Consider the following 24,594-nt stretch of genomic DNA (forward strand, 5'->3'; position numbering starts at 1 on the left):
TATTAATGCAGGAAACCAATGTGTTATTTTGTTGAATTATCCGCACACAACCGACACTGACGATTGCATCAGTGTGAATTTCCCGTCATTTTCGCGTATTTGTGCCACTGTGGCGGAGCAATTCGCTACCGAAAGTTTCTTGTTTATACACTGTTCATTTTGTTTGTCACGTCGAGCCTTCGCGTACGCTATAAACACCCGTGATGTTACGGGAAGCTGGCGTAATAATCGCGAGGCTGCGTCGCCTCCCATCTCCTACCTGCTCGTTTCTGGCTTACGAAGCCTCAGCGTACGGTAAGACTGACCTCTTTGTCATTCGAAAAGCGTGAGTTGCAAATGTAGCTTCATTTCTTTTTCTGCTTAGCATAGACGTGAAAAGGCGCTGTGTCGAATATTCAGCAAACCGCCGACGGCTTTTTTTTTCTCATGGCAGAACGAGAATTTCAACTTTAAGTTGCTTTTCTACGCGGAAAATCTCTTCTATATTCGTTCGCACCACTCTCACAATCTTTCAGGCTCGCGAATATCTTGCACCAGACGGCGATCTGCGACTCATTCGCCCCGCATTCGATCCTCATTCGGACGTTTTGAGGCTAAACCAAGGGATTTCCTTTAAATTTTCGTTATTCTTTCCGCCTTCTTTTTTTTTCTTCTTAGCGCCCAGCGGTTTCCTGCAACACACTTCGTTTATTCACTTCAATTTTACTGTATGTTTAGCTTTAGCGTCCCGCTACACGAAGCTGATGGTTTGGTGGTCGTGATGAGCCTCTCTAGTACAAAACTGTCCTAGTTTCATAGTGTGATGCATCCGTGTTGAATTCGAAAGGCAACGCAAAGTCTGCTAAGCACAAGACTGGATCAGAAGATACTATTCGAAGCAGTTCTCTGTAGACGTCGCCACATTCTTGTGTCCAAGAAAAGCGAACGTCCCATCGAGTCAATCTTGTCAGGACGCGACTTTTTAGTGCGTTATCCTGAATAGAGAATGGCTGGTATTGTTCTACAGCTTGTTCCATTAAGAAGGCCTTCCAGATTTGTTTCTTCATTCAAAAGCTTACCGAGTATTGCATCAGTGGTTACATTCGTTTGCATTCTTTCTTGCGGTATAGAAAATACCTTCTATCTTCCGCACTCGCAAAAGCATTATGATCAGCCGTCTTTGTGAGTAACGGATTAATCAATGCCAGCCCAACCGCAACTCGGAAGGCTTTTTTTTTTCATAGCCTTCTCTCCTTCCCTTGCAGCCATTTCGCTCATGTGCTTTTATTATGGCTGAATTGCTGGCTTTAATCTATCCGTCAGGTCGTCACCTAATGTAAACTGTGTCTTGTGCAGCAAGTACGCTTAATTTTTCATCGATGTCCTCCCGAGAGACGTTGGCCCCCTCACGGCTACTTCCAACTTGTGCGGCGTACGAGTATAAGATGACGAGTATAACCTTGATCACATTAAGCTCATAATTATTTCGTAATCCATGGACAGACGCACGTGTTCGCATTGATAGGGCCTTCATCTCTCCGACTCGTTTCTTTCTTTTCATCCTTAACTCCCTTCCGCCCGCGTAGGGTAGCACACCGGACGAGCGTCTGGATGACCGCCCCCCCCCCCCCCTTGCTTTCCTTCCTTCTTTTCCTTCCGCTCATTGAGGACACGCATGCGAGTTTTTCTTTCCTCCACGTGTCTTGACAAGATAGTTCCTTCTCCTTTTTTTCTCTCTCTTCCTTCTTTTATTTTTTTATTTTCGTCATCCGGTGATTTTAACGCAAGGCATCTTCGATCCTTTCCTTATACATGTCGTCATGTCTCCTTTTCTTCTTCCTTTCTTTCGTGCAAAGCACATTATCTTTCTCCTCTCCATCATGTCAGCTCTCTCTCGCTTTGTCATGGTCTTAAAGTCAAGTGATGCAAACCCGAGATTTTTCGGTCATTTAGTCGCACGCAGTGGTGATATGATAACATTGTTATAATTCTCACAGCCGACAGCAGATTATGAAGCTAGGTATGGCCCATGGGAACGCCGTAGGGTGGTTGAAGACCAAGGTACTTATTCATCACAGTAACGGATTTTATAGCTGGCCTTCCATAATAGATTATTCTCCTCCTTTCTCCGATATTTGTGCTGGTTCAGGTAGTAGCTTACACCTTTGAAAGTACTGGGTCTGCTGTCAATGCGTTGTTAGCATGCGAGAACGAAAAGATTGACGCTCTTGGATTTCCGACCAAAGTCGCTTGTTTCATCTCGCTAAACTAAACTAAACTAAACTAAACTAAACTAAACTACACAGGAAAGCTGCTAGATCTTGTCTAGCAAAATAGTCTGGGCCCGTATTCACAAAGCTTCTCTTTTGTAAGTGCCTTCCGCGATTGACCATTACCGTGGTGATTCTTTCGTTATCACGCGAATCAGTATTCACAAGCGGCAGGGGCCCGAACTGTAACGAGTCAAACGTCCTCATACGTGAGAAGTAATAGGGGCTCTATATCGTTCAGTCAAATGGTTATAGGTTGCATCGCAGCTCCTACGGGTTCCGCTCATACACAGTCGATTGCTCATGACGTTCTACTCTGTTCAAAATGTACACTCTCCGTTAAGTGTTTTGCTAAAATAAGCGCGCCGAGCGTTACTTATACTCGGGTGGCGTGCACTGAGCCATCAGCCCATTAGAGCGGCTTAATGGCTATGACGTACTGTAGAGCGAGAGTTTAGCACCCGGCCGTTGTGGCCACATTTCGGTGCGTGCGGTGTACAAAAGCTTATATGTACCGAGCATGTGTGACGGCTCGAGAAACGCAGTGTAGTCCACATTAATCCGATGCCTTTCGCGTATGGCATCTCCCATAGCCTCGCTTCTTGCTTTGTATCGTGAAACGCAAATTATGGGGTTTTACGATCTGATTATAAGGCACCACCTAGGGTTCTTTAACGTGCACCTAAATCTAAGTACATGGCTGTTTTTTGAATTTGACCCCCATCGAAATGCGGCCACCGTGACCGGGATTTGATCCCGCGACCTCGTCCTCAGCAGCGCAATACCAAAGCAACTAAGTAGACACGGCGGGTGTGTCGCTGAACGCAATCGATCAATGACACAAGAGGACGACATATTTATGCCTGAAAGTTTCTGAAGCAGGTTAAACCGGAAAACTACATTCTCAATGAGCAATTAGAATGCGGCAACCTCATAATTAGATTTCGATGTTTTCTTCTCTACTAAAATCATGAGAAGGAGGCTGATCACGCTTATCACCGCTACCCGTTTATACAGGAACGTGACGGTGTTAGAAAATAGCTTTAGAAATTTGCAAGATGAATGAGACGCGCACAGTGCGCTGGGGAGCTCTACCTAAGCACACGTGTGCCTCCGCTGTTGTTAAGTTTTCGCCCAATGCACGAGCTAAGCAAACCAGATACTTCACTTCTACGCAACTTAACCGCACTTCCTTCTCTTCCTCCTAACCAGAACTGCATACAAGACAAAGCATGTGCACAAGAAGATAGAGACTCGAACTGAAGAACAATGGTCGCGCAAGGAACGTCTCAGGTTGGAGCCTAAGGTTGAAATAAAATTGCCGAGCCCGACATAAACCGAACTGGAAGCACCACGCGCTGTGGTTTCTCGTTTTCATGGTTTTAGTGCCGAACTGGTGGCATCATGCAGCGCCAGTGACGAACAACAGAGGAGGAAAACTCGACTGCGTGTACGCTCCTGCCCTCGCTGGTCGGGTCGGCGTTTCAGTGCGTGCCTAGGGACTCTGTCTGCCGCTGGCTGTCAAAGGCTGACAAATGGTCCGACGGCACGAAGGCTGCGGTCACCGTGGCGCGGACGATATCGCGATGTCCCTCTCGTCACGCGAACGCGCGCACCATTTTTTCTTAATGCTTACCTCAGTCCTTTCGTGAGCATGTCGGTCGCTCGCAATATGCAGGCTTCTTTATTTTGTTGCGGTCGCACCACGTGCGCTTACTTTTCTTGGCTTTGCCTTCCCTGCGTGGAGTCCTCGTTTACCTGCGTGCAACAGCCAGCCAGCCAGTCTCCATACCGAGAGAGCACGCTTCTCGGTCGACCAAGGACCTCTGATATTGAGAACACGTAGAAAGTAGAATAATTCCTTGTCAAAAAACATTTATGCACATCGACGTACGCTCTGACGAAAACCAAATACAGACAAGAAAGCCAGAAGAAAAGAAGGGGTCGTTGGGCATTCTGCATTCATTCTCGTAGATTCGTGCGTTGCATTTCGAAGCGCCCGCGCAGTTCAGCAGGTAGAAGCACGCGCCAGAGAAAGAAGATACTGTACATGTAAACATATGCGACTGGCATCCAATGATGCAATGCGGGTTCGCGCAATGTATATATGCTCTTCTTCACTTTTGTTTGTGGCGGGTTTGTAAGCGAGAGAAGATGGTCATTTTTTGTTGAAACTTGCTTCGTAGGCAGGTACAGCCACGAGAATTACTTTGCATTTGTAGTTGACCATGGAACACTATTTCGCTTTGAGAGACTCTTCACAACTTATGTATGACCTCCAAGCTCAGAAAGCATACCAGTAATAAAACTATGTACTATTAAACATTATTACAAATACGACGCCGAATACAACACACGAAGAAGGGGACACGAGACAAGCACGTAGGCGCCTACGTGCTTGTCTCGTGTCCCCTTCTTCGTGTGTTGTTGTATTCGGCGCCGTCTTTGTAATCATGTTTAACCAACCAGCCCACCAACACATGCTCAGTATGTACTGTTACTTAGCGTGAGGCCGTGAGAACGGGAGTTCATTTTCTCACAGAAAAAATCCTGCCCAAGTGTGTGTTCGCACGTTTGTAGTTCGATCTCCTTCTTTTAGCTGCTCAACGATATATTTAAATGATGATTAGATTCACGAAATTATTTACTGGCTTCAGGCAGGCCTAACCTTACAAGGTTTGGCTGTTTCTTCAACTTTTCATCATGTTTGAATGCTGTTGCAAATCTCCGCGCATCTCATAAGAGCTTTTCTTTGTCAAGCTATCTCGCAAAATCATCACACACCAATTCATGAAATCGTCGGCTCTCTCTCTCTCTGTGTCTCTCTCTTTATCTGTGCGTTTGTGTATGTGTAACGTGCCTGAAGGGGAATGGCGCTTGTTAAGTACTGCTAACACCATGGCATGGCATGGCAAGAACTTTATTTTAGTCCAGAGAAACTAGTGTCCGAGGGCACAAGCACCCAGGCTAAGTCGGTGGCTCCGCCCACGTAGGCACCGGTAGGCCAAAGGCTTTCCCGATGTCGTGAGCTCTCCGGATGGCCAGGAGTTGATCTTGGAGGACTTCGCTGGATATGCACCGACTCCAGTCCTCCTCACTGTTGAGATCCGAAACCCTTTGGTTGGGGCACAGCCAGAACATATGATCAAATAGACACGGAGTGTGTCCGCAACGTTTACAGTCCGCAGGAAAATGCTGGTCAATTTTGTTAAGCACAAAAGGTGTGGGATAAGATTTAATTTGAATCATTCTTAATGTGACTGCCTGAGCTCGGTTGAGCTTCTGATGGTGGGGGGGGGGGAGAGGAAAAAACCTTCTGCCGTCCCTATAGTGCGAGGCGATCTCGTGAAAAGTAGTAAGTGGGTCTTTGTAGGAGCCGCAGTCATCCTGGAGCAGTTCCTGATCTGATGCGCGGCATGTGAGATCTCGCACAGTAGAGTGAGCTTGCTCGTTAGGATTGCAGCCATTGGGGCTGACCGAGTGGCCCTGGTGAGCTGGAAACCAGACTAGGTGTGAGCTATCCAGTTGGTCGTAATTATGAGTATAATTAATGTGTATAAGTAACTTGTGTGCTTCCATTGAGACGAAGCCAGCTGAGTAATTCCTAATAGCTGTACGGGAATCGGAGAAAATCGTGGAGCCTCTCCTCGTTGTAATTGTAAGTGCTATGTTTGCTTCTTCGGCGGCATGAATGGAGCTCGTTCTTAGTGACGCCGCGCTTATTAATTTACCGCTCTCATCGACCACGGCAACAGCGTAGCGGTTGCCTGTTCCATAACTAGTTGCATCGACAAAAAGAGCTGAGCGTTGTTGTTGGTGCAGTTTACCCAGAATGCATTTGGCCCTGGCGTCCCTTCTTCCCTTGTTGTGGACAGGATCAATATTTCTAGGTATGGGGTCTACAACTAATTGTGTCTCTACCTCCTTGGGTATTTTGAACTTAGAGACGTCTCCTCCTCGAGGCAGTATTCCGACTTCATCTAGAATTTTGCACCCGGGCTTAGTGTTGGAGAGTCTTGCAATTTGTGACATCGAATGTGCCTCAATGAGCCCATCTATAGTGTTATGGAGTCCTAACTTGTTGAGGAGTTCGGTACTCGTTCCGTGTGGGAGTCCTAGAGCCCTTTTGAGTCCGCAGCATATAAGTGCGTTTAGCTTAGCCTTCTCTCCTTTCCCCCAGTCCAGGTATGATGCAATGTACGTCACATGACTGATGAAAATGCATGATGTATTCTGATGAGATTGTCCTCCTTGAGGCCTGCGTTTCGATTTGAGACCCTGCCCAGGAGCTTTAAAGTACTGTTGGCCTGACCTGTGAGACGGTTCAGGGCCGTAGCATTACAGCTCCTTGCGTCAATTAGAAGACCCAGAATTTTAATTTTCTCTATTCTGGGTATGACCTGTCCTGTGTTGTCTGTTATTTTAATTGGCAGAGTTTCAAAAGGCGCAAGGTTTCTAACACCTTGTCTCTCCTGTCTAAAGAGCAACAGCTCAGATTTACTAGGTGATAGCCTGAGTCCGGTGCCCTTAAGGAAGGATTCTGTGGTGTCTTCCGCCGCCCGTAGTGTCTGCTCTAGTGCTGCGAGTGGCCCCCTTGGGACCCACACTATGATATCGTCAGCGTGTATGACGTGCCCAAGCTCGGGATTTTGGACAATTCCTCCGAGAGCCTGTGCATGGAAATGTTAAAGAGGAGTGGGGACAATACGGAACCTTGTGGTGTGCCGTTGTTGCCTAAATTGTATGGACCGCCTGTGACTGTACCGAGTTTGACCCGAGCTATACGATTAGCTAGAAAGGACCTCACATAATTGTAAAGATTGCTTCCCAGGTTCACGGTAGGATATGTAGGATATGTTTATATGTTTCATATAGCATATGTTTATGTGCAACCGTATCAAATGCTTTGATAAGATCCAGACCCAGGAGGCCCTTTACGTCCCTGCTAGGGTCGTCAATAATAGCCCGTTTGATCATGAGCATGGCGTCCTGTGTGGATAATGCCTTCCGAAAGCCTATGAGATTGTGCCTGAAAAGCTCCTGGTTTTGTATGTGTTCTATTACCCTGTTATGAATAGCATGTTCGGCTACTTTGCCAATACAGGATGTAAGTGATATGGACCTGAGGGTCTCCTTTGTTAGTGGCTTGCCGGGTTTCGGTATAAACGTCACCTTGGCCTCGCTCCATTTCGGTGGGACAGTGCCGGATCTCCAGTGACTATTAATTTTGACCGTGATTATGTCTATGGCATCATCGTCCAGGTTTCGCAAAAGTTTATTTGTGATGCCATCGGGGCCCGGGGCGGATCTCCCATTTAAATTAGAGTACATGCCTTATCTCAGCTGCAGTGAAGTAACTGTCCAAGTCCGGTTGCGATATTCCGGAGTAAGGTTCGCTTATTTCTTCTTCGTTTTCATATTCATTTTTAAATGGCAGGTACATGTCTGCGAGGTCGTTTGCGACCTCTCTTGCTGTCCGCCCTATAGTTATCTGTTTATTGATGAGTCTGTTTATGGCGAGGTTTGTAGTACCTCTGGAGAGCTTGTCATTAAGTAGGCCCTTCAATAGATTCCATTTGCCTCCTCTGCGCAATCTGCCGTCTGTTTCTGAGCAAGTTTCGTCTCATTGTTGACGTGAAAGTTGAGCCCGCGTATGTTTCGATATCACGATTAACTTGGACGATCTTGGCTCTAAGTCTTCTATTAGGTCTGTGACTCTTCCATCTTGTTAGAAGGGAATTTTTCGCTTCCAGCTTGTGAGCTAGCTTGGAGTCCATTTTTGGGACTTCGATTTCTGTTGAGACTGCTTTAGTAGCTTTGTTAATCGTTGCCTTTAGTTGATCTAAAAGCTCCTCATAAGATTCGTCATCTATGCTGGTTTCCTTAGGCAACTTACGAAAGAGATCCCAGTCCACGTACTCATATTTCCTTAGTGGTGGGGGTTACGTCTGTAAGATGACTTCAAATATGTGATGATCACTTCCTAAATTCTCCTGCAGATTGTCCCACGAACCTTCCATTCCCCAAAGGAATGTTAGATCCGGGGTTGTATCTCTGGTAGTGGAGGTACCAGTTCTCGTGGGGAATTTAGCATCTGTAATAAGAGCAAATTTTAATTCACTTGCCGTGGTTGCTAAATTAGTACCCTTGACGCTCTGATGACCTTAGCCCCATTCTTTGTTGGGAGCGTTGAAGTCCCCAGCCACTACGAGTGGGGCTGTATCTGCCTTACTGGAAATGCGGCCGAAGAAGGTCTTAAAATCCCTTTTCCTATCTTGCGGAGAGCTATAAACGTTAGCTCTATGCACATTAGCTGCTTTTTTGTTCTTCAGGATGAGTTCTATCATTTGTGCTTCTAGACCAACCTTGTACTTGGGAAGCTCGTGAGTTTCATAGGAGGTACCCTTTCGAACCAAAGTCGCTATTCCCCGACCCCCTGGAATGGTCAAGGTTTCGGAGTTGTAACCCGGTAGAGACATATCCTCCTTAGCTAGTGTTTCCTTTAAGAGAATAACGTACGGCTTAACTTTCGCCGATCTAATGAGCTGCTGCAGGGGAGCCTTGCGCCTTCGGAAACTCGCACAATTCCACTGCCATATTTTAATGTTATTGTTGTCGTTTGAAGCCATTATGATACCATTGGTTGACTACCCGAACCCCTAGAGTGCGCTCCCGGGCTACCGTTTGCGCCTCCGTGGACTGCCGATGCAGCCGCTGCGCTTGCCTTTGCCTTAACTTTGGGCCTTTCTAGTTGACCCACTCGAGCATCTATATTAGTGATGAGCTCCATGATTTTCGCCAGAGTCCTGTCTATTGTTGCTAACCTTGCGGCTATTCTGACTTTTTTGTGTTTGGGCGGTGCCTCACTCTCTCCCATCTCCTCTGCCTCAGAGGTTTCTAAATCTTCCTCCTCTGTTTCGCTAATGGGAACAGAGTGGGGGGCTTTACGTTTAGGTTTGCCGGCCAAGGGTTTTGGAGCCGTTGTTTCTCTCTGACTACGGGGTGTTTCGGACCCTGTTTTTGCGAATACCGATCATTTCCTTTAAATATTGTTTTCACAACATTGATAAGAAAGCGTGAAATGGCTTATTGATCGAAAATGCCGGCGTCTGTAGCAGCGAAATGGCACCTAAATTCCCATTGCCTGCGACGATACGCCACGAGCGTGCCTCGAGGGAGCACAGCGAGCGAAAGGGAACCCCTACTGGCCGCAGTAGCGCGCCAGGTGTTGCGTGAGGGGAGAGCGCATAGCCGTGACTTCGTGTCACACTCGCTCTCGCTCTCGGAAGCCTTTGTTATCCGCGGGTCCCTTGTCTGCGCAAGCTCTCGCCTACGTTGTAACTGCGGCTCGGTAAGGCCAACTCGAAACGCACCAAGCGTCTCAACGCGCTCGCTTGCCCGCGAGGAGTTCATAACTCGAAGGACCGCTCAGCGGCATTCGATTGGACAATAATGCTTTCGCATTCACAGCTTATAGGGTATCTTCAGATTTCCTTGCCTTTTTTTTCGTTGATGTGGTGAATGAACTTTCCGCGTCAGAGTGCTTGTACGATTTATCCTGTAACCTGGCTCCTTCCATCTGTAGAATATAAATAATGAGCAGAAGTGTCCCAATCATGTGTCCTCACCCAGTCTCGCAGTTCCACGGTCTTGCTTTTCAATACTGAAGACTCATGCTTACCTGGGATCGTGTGGACTCGTGTTTCTTACGCAGGCTAGTGCACTGCAACACTAACGGAACCACACATGATTCAGACTTAGTTGAACTGACTAGGGCTCTTACAAGAGCTTCAATGTACTTCGACTCATTCTGACTCAAACTCAGATCAACTACGGTTGACTTCGACTGACTCCGACTCAAAAAGGCACCCATGGGGACTTATATCGATTCACTCAGGCTCAGCCGCCTATGCACTCGCACTCACTAGGACCTGCCCCGGTGGCTCAGTGGCTATCGCTTTCTGGTACTGAGCACGATGTCGCGCGTTCGATACCTGCCTGCGCCAGAGTACGGTAGTCATATTACCTTGAAGGCGGAATCGAAAAATGCTCGTGTACTTAGATTTAGGTGCGCGTTGCGCAACCCCAGGCAGTCGAAATTAATTCACAGCCCACAAACTGCAACATTTGTCAGAGCCCGTTTAATGGTTTCGGCCGTTAAAACTCATGATTTCATCTGAGGCTAACCAAGACTGAGAGAGAGAGAAAGAAACGAAGAGGGAAAGGTAGGCATGTTAACCAAGGACGTGCCCGGTTGGCTACCCTGAACTTCGGGAGGGGGAAAAAAGAAAAACAGATGAGGACAGAAGCAAAACAGCCATTCACGATCAGTCGCAGAATAATATCCACTGTCACAAGCGTTCATACAATACAGTGTCCTACAAGAAGCGCAGAAGGGCTTTTGTGGCCTTTGGCATGCAAGAATGCATGGGCCATGGCCCAAGGATCTTTTCTTCTGAGAGCGCTTTATTATTTAGCTGGTTGAGTTTCGCTTGTAAACTATGTCGTTGAGTGTCGAAGGATGGGCAGTGACACAGAAAGTGCTCTAAAGTCTCATCGCACCCGCACCAATTGCCCACCGCACTGTTGGCCGTTCCTATCAGGAATGAATATGAATTTCTAAATGCGACACCCAACCACATGTGACGCGGTAAAGTTGTTTCGCGATGGGAGAGCCCAGGTGGCAGGCGAAGTCGCGAGTTAGGGTCGAGAGGGTGCAAGCGTGAGTTGGTGAAACCCGGTGAATTCCATCGTAGAAGTCTGATGCGGCGAGCAAGTGATTGAAGTTGTCGCGCAGCACCAGTTTTTGAAAGTGGTATAGGAACCCGTTGATGTTTTCGGTGAACCGAACACGCAGCTTCACCTGTGCTGTCGTTGCCGACAATGCCGCAATGGCTTCGCAACCATTGAAGTACAATGCCGTCGTCTTTTTCGAGCGCGTGATGATGAGCGTGCTTTATTTCGTACACTACCCATGACGTAGGACAAACTGCAGAGTTTTTAGGGCTGCTTTGGAATCGCAGAAAATGGCCCAACAATTTGGTGGCTGCTGGAGCACGTACTTGAGTGCACCTTGAAGAGCCGCAAGTTCTGCGGCTGTCCACGTAGTATTGTGAGAATATTTAAACTGCAAAGAGACGGCTTCCGATGGAACAACTACTGCTCCGTAGAGCTGTTTGAATTGATGGAACCATCCGTGCAAATGTGTATGCGGAGAAGCAGAGACAACTGCTTCAGGGCTAGCGGTAACAAGTCTACCTTCTTGGCAATCCAATGAATTGACTGGCACACGTCAATTTGCCGGAGACACCACAGTGCCGATGTTCGCGTCATGGTGTCTCGTCACAATACCACAGAATGTAGCCTGTGATGTTAGCACTGGCAAATCGGCTAAATGGTGAGATGGTAGCCGAGAAAGGTGTCCAATGTGCGCTCTTAGCGTCTCACCGACGATATGAGTGGGGATCGGGTGCTCTTGTGCAATGACAATCGTTGTAGCTGTCGAAGAACATCTCAGGAGGCAAAGACATGTCCGAAGTGCTTGTGCTGGTAGGCTTTGTACTGCAAGGAGATTAGTCTTGCATATGTTGGACAAAACAGGAGGAGTGTATTGCATAACTGTGAGAGAAACTGCCCTGTATAGTTGCAACATAGAGCGCGCGGATGGTCCCCACGATTTTACAGCTACGAATTTGAACATATTTGCAATACAAATGAACTTTTTCTTCATGTATGCGACATGTGGACTCCAGGTGAGGTAACGATCCACAATAACGCCTAAGAGCCTGCGAGCTTTCTTGTATGCAACTGACTGGCCCTTGATAAACGCCGGGTAGAAAGACATCAGTTTTCGTGTAAAGGCCACTAGTGCACATTTTTCTGTAGAAATCATCAGACTTTGGTCGGCGAAAGTATGCTGCTGTCAGAGTTGCCTCTTTTTGTATTCTTGCGGGCACTTGTAGCCCTGTCATGCCGGACGGCCAGTTGCAAATATCGTCAGCGTAGAGCGAGACACTATCAGTCTGTAGTAGCGTTTCGGCAAGCCCCACTTGAACGAGATTGAAAAGAGTGGGGCTCAATACTCGGCCTTGTCGGACACCACAACTAGAAATATGTCTACTTGTCACTCTGTAAGGACAAACACAGATCTCCGTGAACGATAGCTCGTAATCCACCTAAAGACATGGCCTCCAAGTTTTGCAGCATCAAAAGTTTGGAGAATGGCTTCATGAGTTACTTTGTCGTAGGCACCTTTTATATTTAAGAACAGTGCTACAGAGATTTGCTTCATAACTTTTTGTTGCTGCACGGAGGTCACGAGATCAATGAGCTGTCAATTGAAGACCGTCCACGTCGAAAACAAGCCATAACCGCAGAGTAAATGTTATAGTATTCGAGGTGCCATTCCATACATGTCAGCCACATCCTCTCAAAAACCTTACCGATGCAACTCTCAAGTGTAATCGGCCGGTACAATGTAAAGTACAGCGGAGACCTCCCAGGCCTCAAGCACCAGTCGGCTACACTTCCAACCGTCAGGGAATATGCCGTCACGCCAAGATTTCTTGAATATATCCAGAAGGCAACGTTGTGCTGTTGAACCGAGGTGCCTTAATGCGTCGTAGGTCACCCCATTGGGACCGGGTGATGAATATCGCCTGCACGCAGCCAAGGTCGCTTGCGGTTTTTTCGTAGAGAAAAGCACTTCCATTATTGGATTTCTCGCGATGGGAACGTCATGTAGCGAGAAGTCAGCCAGCAGAACGAAGTCACAAGTAACTTTCGCACAAAATTCTCCCAAGACCTCAACCTCTGGACGACTTTCATGTATAGCCAGCGCTGTGAAGGGACGATGTTGAAGTGGAAGTGAGTGAAGAGCCGAAAAAAGTTTTCCACATAGGGGATAACGGCTTGCGTAGGTCCAGCGATTCGCAGAAGTTCTTTCGTTCTTTTCAGAATTTCCTGAAGTTTGTTCATCTCACGCTGAACTTTCTTCGGAATGCGTCGAGCTTCCCTCAGGTCATGAATTGACTTAGTACGCCTATATCGTCTCTCGGCCGGCCGGTGTATCACGCAAAGCCTTTCCAATTCTTGGTCGAAATCTGTGCGCCTTGTAGATGTTGTAAACATCCGCGTAGAAGCCTGCAGAGCTTGTATGATCATGTCTTCAAGGGGATCGGGATGGTTATATCTGCACTTGTCGTCGATCGAAATTCGGTACGCTCGCCAGTTTATCTGTCTTAAAAGCATAGGATAGAACTGTGAAGGCCTTTGGTAGTCATCTACGTAGGAATATGGTCGCTGTCGTGAGTTTCAATGTCTGTGAACCATCGAACTTCGGAACCGAAACTGTGCGGCACTAATGTCAAGCCCAAGAAGCTGCTGTGAGTCATTCCTCGGAGATAAGTCGGGCTGCCATCATTTAAAACTCTTAGTCCATGCTCGGCAGCGAGAACAACAGGACTCGTGCCTCATTGATTTGTCCGGAGGCTTCCCCAAACTGGATTACGGGCTTTAAAGTCACCCATGGTTATCCATGGGCCTGGAGTTATTGCATGTCATTTAGTCTCTGTCAATCAAGTCGACGTGATGGGGATATGTAGGCACCTATCAGTGAGAATGAAACTTTCTTCTTTTTAAAACGGAGACACACGTATTGATTATCGTTGTGAGACCGCACTATTTGGTGAACATACGTGAGCCCCTTGTGGATATACACAACAACTTGACTACGTTCAACGCATGATGAAGAAACAAATGATTCGTAGCCCGACAGTCGAATTGAATTTGAAAAATGAGGTTCACAAGTTATGATAATGGGGAACGTGTTCTAAAAAAAAACAAAGACTGAAGTTTACGGCTTGCTTTCGGCCTGAGCTAGTTGACTCGTGAGCGAGTTTGCCCAATTTTGTCAGTAGCAGAAACGCGCTGTCCTTAGCGCCATCCACGCAAGCAGGACGCAGAAAGCTCGCCCAGACATCAAGTCCTTTACGAAGTTGCCTTCTACTGGGTTAACGTCTATTTGTGGCGGTTGATATATTTTGCCATTTGTTTCACGAACCCGCCAATCTCGCGGAAAGCATATGCACAACAATGTGAACATCTGTCGCGGGAAGCAAGAGCGCGCCGCAATTCACCATCGTTGCATGCAGCGCGTGTCGATCAACGCTGTGAAATGGTGCACAATATGAGCACGACACTAAGGCGTCGGTGTCTTTCAGCGCTGTATCACGGCGTTTCCAAAGCTGGGCTCTAAAAGGCACAATCCTTGGTTTTTTTACTTGAATTATTTATGTACGTGGCAAAACAATTCAATTATGAGGCACGCCGTAGTGGGGGACTCCGGATTAATTTTGACCACTAGGGTATCATTAACGTGTCCCCAATGCACGGGACACAGGCGTTTTCGCATTTCGTCCCCATTGAAATGCGGCTGCCGCGGCCGGGATTTGATCCCGCTACCTCCTACCTTACAGCATGCGCAGCATCATATAGCAGCTAAGCCACTGCAGCGGGTAATCGTTGGTTCTTTTTTAGGTATACCTGCCCTGATATATTTCAATGGTAATATCCATAATAAAAATTAGTAGCGTGTTTTCACATAATTACGATGTCCACAAGAATAAAAAAACGCAAGCACCCGGCAGGATTCCAACATGCAAGTCTGGTGTTGCAATCCAGATGTTATACGCACTGCATCACGGCAATGCATCACGGCATCACCCCACCTCAACTTTTTTTTTTACAAAACCAATTTCGTAAGAAGGGAAGCACTACAAGAAATGAAGGTAATTCTAAACATTATTCCATTAAAATTAGAGTGTTATAGGAGCATATTGGTAACGATGGTCCCTTCCAAATATGACGCAAACCCATTGTGGCGGATATTACCACCCAAGAATCGGGTGGTAACTGGGAGAAAAAGAAAGTGTACTGCAAATCGATTATAAGCGGAACAAATTATTATTTGACAAAATATTCAGCCTTGTGTCGCTTGACGCACGCGCGGCGAGGGCGCCTCATTTGCCACCGGATCACCAGTGCCTGCGTTCGAAGCATCGGAACGGAATGAGCGACATGCAGTGAAAAGGCAGACGCCATGAGATACGTCACTTGGCGCATGCTTGACGAAAGGCTTAAGTGTGGCGTTGAAAGCCAGGAACGCTAAGCACTGCAGAGAAAAGTCACATTCCTTTGTGCAAACAGCCAGACTCCTCGTGTAAGTAAATGTACAGTCTTACACATCGCGATATGGTGTCATCGCTATGTAAATGACATAAAGCGCGCTGTGAAATGCTTGTGTAAATTCATTTACGAAAGGAAATGTGGACTGCATTCGGCTATCGTCATTAAATCTTGTCCGCTGTCAAAACCGAAAACTGCCGTAGTGCGCTTATATGCGAAGCATTTCCTAGTCGAAAGCTGTAAAGAGATACCGATTGGAGATGCGTGGTTTTAGGCCCGTTGTTTGACTCTGGCTGTTTCGCCTCGCTTCTTACTCGAACGTTGGGTAATCTGTGCTTCCAGAGAAACGCTCGCAAAGTCGATGTCTGCGGGAGCGAACAAAATTATCTCGCTAGCTTTGTCTCATCAAGGAGATCATAAGCAAAGCTTTCGATATTGCCAATAGAGCATTAGACAACAATATACGATGAGTTGCTTCTTTTTTTTTCTCTTAGGTAACAGTGGCAAAAAGAAGGCAGCGTACGTCGACGAGACGTGAAGAAAAAATGTGAGGCGATACAATTCAGAGTTAACATAGTCAGCGTTAGACTTATCCCTACTTCGCGTTTTCTTTCAGCATGACCGTGCCTGTGATAGAGCACGTGAAAGAGGGAACTCACCGCTATAGAAAAGAAGAGACAGAAAGTTCCGTCGATGAGACGAAAACAAGTCAGATCGAAGTCAGAGCTTCGGCAACGCACGAGTGCTGCTCGTGCGCATTATACTTTATCCAAGCTCTCGCAGCCGCCCGGAAAGTTCACGCGAGCGTGTCGCGCATAAGCGGGGACGTATAGCTGCCTGCCAGTTTAAGTATAGCGCATACGCACTCAAGAAGCAGAGGCGACGTGTCGAACGCTGGCTGTTCCCTGCCAAATGGTTCCGTCTTCCTTCCCATTTCACCACTCGCCTGGCACAGCGGCGAGAGCAAATTGCGCGTGACCTTCTCCTGGAGCGACTGACCACTAATCGGGCAGAAGGGGGCGGGGGGTGGGGGTGGAAACGGCATGAAGGTTCGTCGTGCGAGGCGGCGCAATTGTGTCCCCGACGAAAGGCCCAACGAGATGATATACCGTAATGCCTCCATAACAAAAGGCAAATGTCTGGCCCATAGCCAGTTAACGGCAATGCTTTCGTCAGCAATGCGGCGCTTAGTGAACAAGGATAACGTTTTTATGCTTACTCGCCGAAAAAAATATATTAGCAACGCTACCACGGGCCTTTTCTGCCGCGAGCACCGTGAATGTCCTCAAAGGAGGCCGTTAAGGCACTAAGTGGGCATTATGGCCTCGAACATGTTCTGTCTATCTTTCTGTCTTTCATCGGCTACTGATTAGACTAGAGCTTTCTACCCTTGTGTTCTTTTTTCTTTTTTATACATACATTTCTTTTTGCCGAACTTTTGCCAGCCTGAAAATGCTGTCTTGTTTTCCATGTTCTCATAGTTCTCCTAGAGGTGCGCTACGTGAAAGAGCTGAACGTGGAGCTCAATACCATTATTTTATTTATGTACACGATACTGCAGATCTCATGTGGTCCAAGCAGGAAGGGAAAGACTAAAACATACAATAAAACGATTAAAATGAGGGCCTTTATTAATTTTTTTTATGCCTGTGCGTTGGGAGAAACCACATATGTTCGATATTAGAAATGCATAGCAATGCTATAAATTAGTCTGGCTTGTGTTGCTATATGGCAGTATTATCTGCTCAGATACGACTTCAAACTTGTGGGAGTGCTATAACTCTCTTATAGCATATCTGCCATTGGAGTTTTGGTTCCACCTTTTACTAGTCCCGGTGCGATGTAAATCACTACTATTAACGTTGTCAGCAATATATTTTCTGAGCGACAAGCAATTACATCATCTATCATACAGTGGAATTACGCAGTTTGCAACTAAGGGCGCTATAACGTAAAACAATTCAAATTCTGCAATCAGCCCTTCGCGATAGGTCAAAAACTTTTTTGGACCACTCCCACTTCGCCTGTCTGTGACGCGACGTCACGAAAACGGCGATAGCTCCCCATTTGATATGACGTGTACACACTGATTATGCATGATTTGACCGAAAAAAAGAAAAAATTTCCGATTCGACGCCTTTTCAGCAATAGCCCTCGGCTATTTGTCAAAAGTTTTCAGGTGACACCCACTTCACCTGCATGTCACACGACGTCACAAAACCGCAATAACTCACAGCGTCAACATGACGTGTAAGCGTTAAAAATGCATTAATATGCCGAACAAAACTGAATTTTCTTCTGAATAGCCGCAGGCTGCCCCGTTCCGAAAGGTATAAAAGATGGCTGCCGCCGATCGCTCAGGCACTGGCTAGTCGCACCTGCCGGAGAGCATCGGTTTATTTGCGTATACTAAAACTTTTTGCCTGGCGGTGTAACGTTTTCGAGCTTTTTCGGTACGTTTAGGACCTCGTTCTGCTAACTCTTCTCTTTAGCGTCATTCTTAAGCTTCCGTTGCATGCCGCCGCGATTTTCGACCAGCCACCGCAAGCTAAGCAAAAGAAAGCGGACCAATCGCAGACGCCGGCACCACCATCTTCATCCGGTTATCGATTTTCAGTGAAGTGGCTCGGCGCCATCGAATCCCTCTTCACTTTAGTGTGCTTCTCGCCTCTTGTCAGCCAATTAGATAAGACAACCAGCTCAGTGTAGGCAGTGTTATTCGTCTTTCAAGGAAACAATAGTGACCTCCTGTGAACGAGCAGATCGTTTTATTGGTCTGTTCAGACAACCCTGCTGGTGACCGCCTGATGCTTGCATCGGCGCTTACGCAAATCTGACGTCAGGAGATTGGAATAAAAACATACTGGAATATTTTTACGTTATAAGGCCCTAAATCCGCATTATTTTGTAAAATAGTTTACTCTCCACATATGGCACTTGCGCCAGACAGAAGTTGATTCTGCGTACGTGCACAGGTCTCAAAAAAAAAAAAAAAAGCGGGGGGGGGGGGGGGGTAATGCACGACTGCTTTACACTTCCGAATCGCTGTAGCGGAACGTAAATGATGCGCACTCACTTAAAATACCGGGACACCTTGATACGTAGCTTCGAGCAGGTCAAAAGTAAAGAAAAAAAAAATAGAAGACGACCATAGCGATTAAAACATTCGCCAACTGTTACGTGTCTTCCATTAAACACGTTGGGTAACTATTCGCTCAGATACAAAAATCAATTATCGGGTATTACGTGCCGAAACCGCGATCTAATTATGAGGCACGCCGTATTTTGGGACTCCAGAAATTTGGACCACCTGGTTTCTTTAAGGTGCATGTAAATCTAAGTACACGGTTGTTGTCGCATTTTGAGCCCATCGAAATGCGGTCGCGGAGGACGGGATTCGATCCCGCGACGTCGTGCTTAGCAGCCGAACGCCATAGCCACTAAAGCAACCACGGCGGGTGCAAATAGCAAGCTCTACATTGGTTCTACGTGCAAAAGAATAAACAGCGCAGTACTACACAGGAGGAAGGGTGAAGACGAAACAATGAATTGAAACAAAAGTGCAGCAGAGGAAGAGGGAGGTATGCAAGAGATGAACGGTTGACAAGATGTAACTTTATTACACACTGAAATGACTGCAAAAAAAAAGAAAAAAATACACGGTTGATAAAGAAGTATACGACAAAGCATCCTGAATTTAATCTTTCTCCGCTATTCAACCGCATCCTAATTAACGGTTGCGTAAGCGGCAGTGCAAATCCTGACAGCAAGTTAACAAAAATCAGTTCTAAATATTCGCTTTTTTTGCAGTAAGAGGTCTTGTGTGGCGAAGTCTGCTTCACCTTCATCCAAACTATGTAATAAAGAAATTGGGCATATATACATCATCGTTGGAGATTCAAAACACAATTTGCGATCTACACTATTAAAAGAGGGCTGTCAGCAAAAGTAAGAAAAGAGTGATTTTCCATGAACGCTTTTCGTAGTTACCTTACGCACTTGCCTATTACGCCTGTATAACCTGTGTCTGTGACTCTTCCTTGTGTGTGCCTTCGCGCTACAATATGTCGTTAGGCACTTGCGTGGTTTTTGATAAATGAGAGTTGTGTTGAATTTTGTATATTCTTAGTTTTTGTGTGTGTGTTTTTTCTGCTTGCCCAAAATACCGCGCTATAATCCATCTATTTAACCTCCTCTACCTGTTGTTGCGATTTCACGACATACCGAATCTGAGCGCATAAATTCAAACGGGCTGCAAGAGAAATACTGATTTTGCCATCATGTGTGGTTATCCAGCAACAAGGCATGAGCATGTCGCTATGTCTGATTCAGAATACAATGCATTACACATGCTGCTTCCAACGAGAGCAAACCGTCCAAGAAACTCGTGAGGCTGCATCCATTCAAGTGCATAAAATGAAATTTCCATATCTGCCATATCGACGGTTTTACAGACTGCCATAAAATGCAAGACTTGCCTAGTCTCAGCTTGTTCACTGCAAAAACATGCGAATATAAAGGCACTGTTTTCTGTTAGATGCCCGTTTCAGTTTTCTTTAAACGTGTCTACAAATCTTACCAGAGGTAGCAAGTGATCTGAGAGTAATTATGAATGTTGTTATCTCGCATAAAAATATTCGTAACTAGCAAATGGAATGCTTTTCTTCAGGTAAAGAAATTCAGGGTATAAAATGCTAATTCCAATCATCTGGAACCACCTGTTTCCCTTAGTATAACATACGTGCTTGTTCATATATAATGCTCCAGTCGAAATGATACCATAGAAATTAACGTTTCATCACCAATACGAACATACCTCCAACTCTACCCATGTATTTCTTAGCCAAATAATAAGTGTGGCCTGTTTTATAATTGTTAGTGTTGTTTTTGTGCAAGTGCCAACGTGTAGAAATGGCCAATGAGAATTATTGACCCTGATTATCTTATTCCCTACAATACCGCGTTCGTGTGTGACGAACTGACCTGTTTGCACGGCAATATCTAAGCTCGCTTTTGTATTGCGCGCAGGTGCTAGTATTCACTCTACTCGGTTGGACAAGTGCAAGCGGACGTGCACCAAGTCCCGCTGCACCGTATCCAGCTTCCGGAACCACCACAGCTGCCCAGTCCCCTGCGGTGGCGCTAAGACCCTGGCGGGGCGCCAACGCTCGTACCAGGGTTCCTCGGAGCCCGGCCGACCCGCCAGCTGGGCCGTCGGACGACTGGTCTACTCGGCTCAGCGCGACCGCACCCCGGACGCCGACCAGCCGCGAGAAGCCGCCGCCGATGCTGAACACCGCCAAGGGGCCACAGAAGAGGAAACCTGCATCCAGTGTCGCCACTGCCACAACAACGCTGCCGGCGGGGAGCCAGCCTTCGGTGCCCCGGGGCCTAACGGAAACCTCGCCTGAGCGGGCCTCCACGGCGCGTGTGGTGGTGCGCAGGAAACCGCTCTTGCCGGATGACCGCTCGCCACTAGAGCGCGTCGTCACCGCGCGGTCCCTCGATCCGCACGCCAGCTCTGTGGTCTACGAGGCTTCTGCGCAGGCGCACGCTCGTAAAGCATCGCACGAAGGCAGCGGCGAAGCCTCCAACTCTCCCGACGTGCGAGTGTATGCGTCGGCTTTCAGCGAGAAACTGGTCGCCTCTGAGGAGAAACGGGGCAACCAGCAGGGGCCGTCGCACGCTGCCCGAGAGAGTTCCAAATCGGCCCGTCGAACCATCACCATCCCCTATAACGTGCCGCAACGCGCGGTTGTCAGCGGCGCAAATGGACCAAGACCGCTCGATAATCGGCATATCGAATCGTTTACTCCGAAGCAGAAGCAGCGTGCCGCTGCTCCTGGCGCAAGTAATTTTGTTGCGCGTCTTCCAGACTCTTTGCATTTGCCAAACACACTGGTCCCAACGCCTTCGCCCCGGCGAGCAGCGAAAAGCCACAGCGCACTCTCGTACCACCCCAAGCGTGCGTCATTCAGTGCGCTTTTGCGACCAGCACCACTTTCTGCACGATCGTCTCCAATTTCATACCGGCGGGATTACCGCCCTAGTATTCCGATGGACAGGGAGCGAAGCCTGGACAAGCGCGGTCCAGTGAAAGATGACTTACCGTATTTTAGGGAATTTCCCTATGGCGACGATACCTCCAGCTACGAAGAAAACGAACGCCACGAGCCACATGGACAAGGGAGCGAAGCAGCACGCGTCCCGCATCGTCGACCTCTGTTTACTTTCCCAAAGCCCATCGACTTCGGGCTGTCAAAGATGAATGAAAAAGGCTGCAAGACAACTGTTAAAGAGCTGAAGCACGTATCGAAGGACGCGCTAGGAGTAGCAGGTTCACATCTGCACTCTTTATTCAGGCCGAAACGAGGGGTGGCCTCAGAACCGAAAATGACGAGTATCATAATGACCAAGGAATGCTTTTTTCCTGAGGATCCAGCAAGCGGCGCCAGCAATGTTGCCGACATCACGCAACCTAAAGGAAATGGCTTTCCGGGTCCTTACGAGGACCCCTCCTCGCAACGCACGTACCTCAGCAACTACGATCCTCAATCGAGATCCACCCATAATACTCCCACTTACAACTCGTATTATCCACGCCCACATAACAATCGCGGCTGGCGAAATTTGGCGAGTGCGCCCGTATTTCGAGCCAGGAAATTTCCGACAAGGAGTCGAGCTTCTTTTTCCACTAGCTTCGACGACGACGTGTTCAAAGACACGGCCCCGTATGCCAGCAACCGTTACGATGGAGGCAATCTCAATCGCAGGGACTTCCGCGGCTCACCGTCGACCATCTACGGCGAGGATGTGAGGGATAAAGAAGGAGGCAGCAGGGATGAATCCTCCTCATACGGCTGGCAAGGCGCGCGTCGGGGTTTCAACGAGAACGACGACAGTGGGGGTGACGACCACGGTACCCAGAACCGCCATGACGACAGTCCACAGGCCAGCGGACGCAACGCGCGACCGCGTGGCCCGCCTCCGCCCAAGACGAGTAACCGGAGCTTCGCGTTCTACAGGCGCGACGAGAATCCGGAAAAGGACCATTTTGTCGAGAGTTACTCCACGGCCCGCCGAAAAACGTTTGCGTCGGACTACGACAGCGACCGGGACGGGTTCTTTGAGTGACCCCGCGCTGGGACACGCATAATTCATTTGCACGTTGATCGTAGTGGGGTGCTACTGTTTCCATGTTTGTGAAACACTGTCTTGATATGCGTATTCCGTGTCTATTACAATGTAAGTGCGAAGTAAATGGTGATGCTGCTGATGATCATGATGAAGAGATAAAACGTGAAGCTGCTGTCGTTTGTCTTGTGATGCATTGTTTCTAAACTTACGGAGAATATACCCCATTGTCTGTATGTTCACGAGCCTTCTTGTTTTTCTCTCCCCCGCTTTCGACGCAGATCTTCTGCAGCTAGGAACGACTCTGTATACAATAGGTGCGATGGCGCACTTGCTTATAACTTGCATTTTATTTTTCACATAACGAGGACGTTTAACGCTTCACTCAAGGGACGTGGAATAATTAATACAGGTAGTTGTATTCCTTTTGTTGACGCCATCAACGGGTAAGTATGCGAGGCACGGAGCACAGGTGGTCCCGATTAATTGCTATTTCGCCATCACCGCCCTTTTGATAGAAAATAATCTTAATTTATTTATTTGTCGAATGCCGGCCACGGCGGCCGCATTTCGTTGGGGGCGAAATGCGAAAACACCCGTGTGCTTAGATTTAGATGCACATTAAAGAACCTCAGGTGGTCAAAACTTCCTGAGTTCCCCACTACGGCGTGCCTCTCAATCAGAAAGTGGTTATGGCACGTAAAACCCCATAATTTTCTTTTTATTTATTTATTTATTTATTTATTTACTTGGCATACCCCCAGGGCCAAAGGCATTAGAGAGGGGAGCATATATATATATATATATATATATATATATATATATATATATATATATATATATATATATATATATATATATATATATATATATATATATATATATATAACAAGAAAATCAGCAAAGAAATAAAATTGTAATTATACAATGTTAGCTAAGGCGTTCATGAACAGGTGGTGATTTGTGATAGAGGTTACATGCGAAGGAAGGTCATTCCACTTCTATGATGCCATTGGTAGGAATGACTGGAAAAAAGCGTCAGTTTTACAAAACGGAATTCGAACTTTTAGTGCGTTATCTAAGCGAGATGGAACATACTGAGGAGGTGATATAAACTCATTTCAGAGCTGAGGATGATGAAATATGGCGTGAAAGAAGGCTCAAACGAAACAACTTACGATGGGATGCAAGGGATGATTGGTAAACTTGGTATACCAACTCCGTAAACTTGTTTTTACTCTAATCTTGTGTTTGGGAAACTAAAGACGCTCTATCTTGGCGATTTCGCCGGAACAGTTATGATCCGGCAAAACCACCAAGTGATTAGTTAACTAATGATTCCAAACAATGCTATATACGCACTATATGACAACTCCCCCGTGTGGAGCTTCTGCCTCAACTTTTTTTTTTATCTTTGCGGTGCAACTCCTCCTTCGTAAGGGGTCTATGTTGTAATGACTCGAATTATTTTCCCGCTGACGTGCTCGTCTGTGTTCCAACTCCTCCTCTTCAGGAGCTTCTCTCTCATTTTGAAGGCGCAATTCTCCCCTTGCTTTTGCTTCGCGTGCGTACCTGACGCGCGCAAGCTCTCGCCTGCGTTCTAAACTGCGCCTCCGCATAGAACAAAGAAGGAGCTTTAGAGAAGGGAAATTGTACTTTCCACAAGGGCACGAAAATAAGCACTGGAAGCGCACGGGACTTACGCAGGCATAAGACAGATGGCGCTTCTCAAACAGAAACCGGAAATGACGTTTTGTTAAATTTTCTCCAATATGACCGCTTTCTACCGGTAGCGTGTACACTGGTAAGCGCAATGGTCGCCCTGCTTGCTTTGTGGCATGCCTCATTGCATTAGCAGCCGTGCAGCTGGTGCGTTCTAATTGCCAGGAGACCAAAGAGCCTCTGCAGACGCCCATACAAACAAGCCACAAGTGAGGGAACAGAACGTGCGACTTTACTGGCAGAAGACAAGAAGCGCAGCATCTCGTACCAGAGCAGTAATAAAATTTGCATGTCGAGATACGCT

General features: G+C 47.1%; 1 protein-coding gene across 2 annotated transcripts in view; it reads left to right on the top strand.

The window, feature by feature from the left end:
* The window catches only part of LOC142578976 (QRFP-like peptide receptor), an 813,496-nt gene extending 790,710 nt beyond the window's left edge, over positions 1-22,786 (top strand). Inside the window, exon 6 of one of the 2 annotated variants that reach the window (XM_075688743.1) lies at positions 20,463-20,941. In XM_075688743.1, the coding sequence (XP_075544858.1) occupies positions 20,463-20,845 (383 nt within the window). In that variant the 3' untranslated portion in view covers positions 20,846-20,941. Of the gene's footprint in view, positions 1-20,462 lie in introns of both variants that reach the window. The other variant, XM_075688736.1, reaches the window with a different exon arrangement.
* The last annotated feature ends 1,808 nt before the right edge of the window (positions 22,787-24,594 follow it).

The sequence above is a fragment of the Dermacentor variabilis genome, chromosome 1 (genome assembly GCF_050947875.1).
Source record: "Dermacentor variabilis isolate Ectoservices chromosome 1, ASM5094787v1, whole genome shotgun sequence".
Lineage (NCBI taxonomy): Eukaryota > Metazoa > Arthropoda > Arachnida > Ixodida > Ixodidae > Dermacentor > Dermacentor variabilis.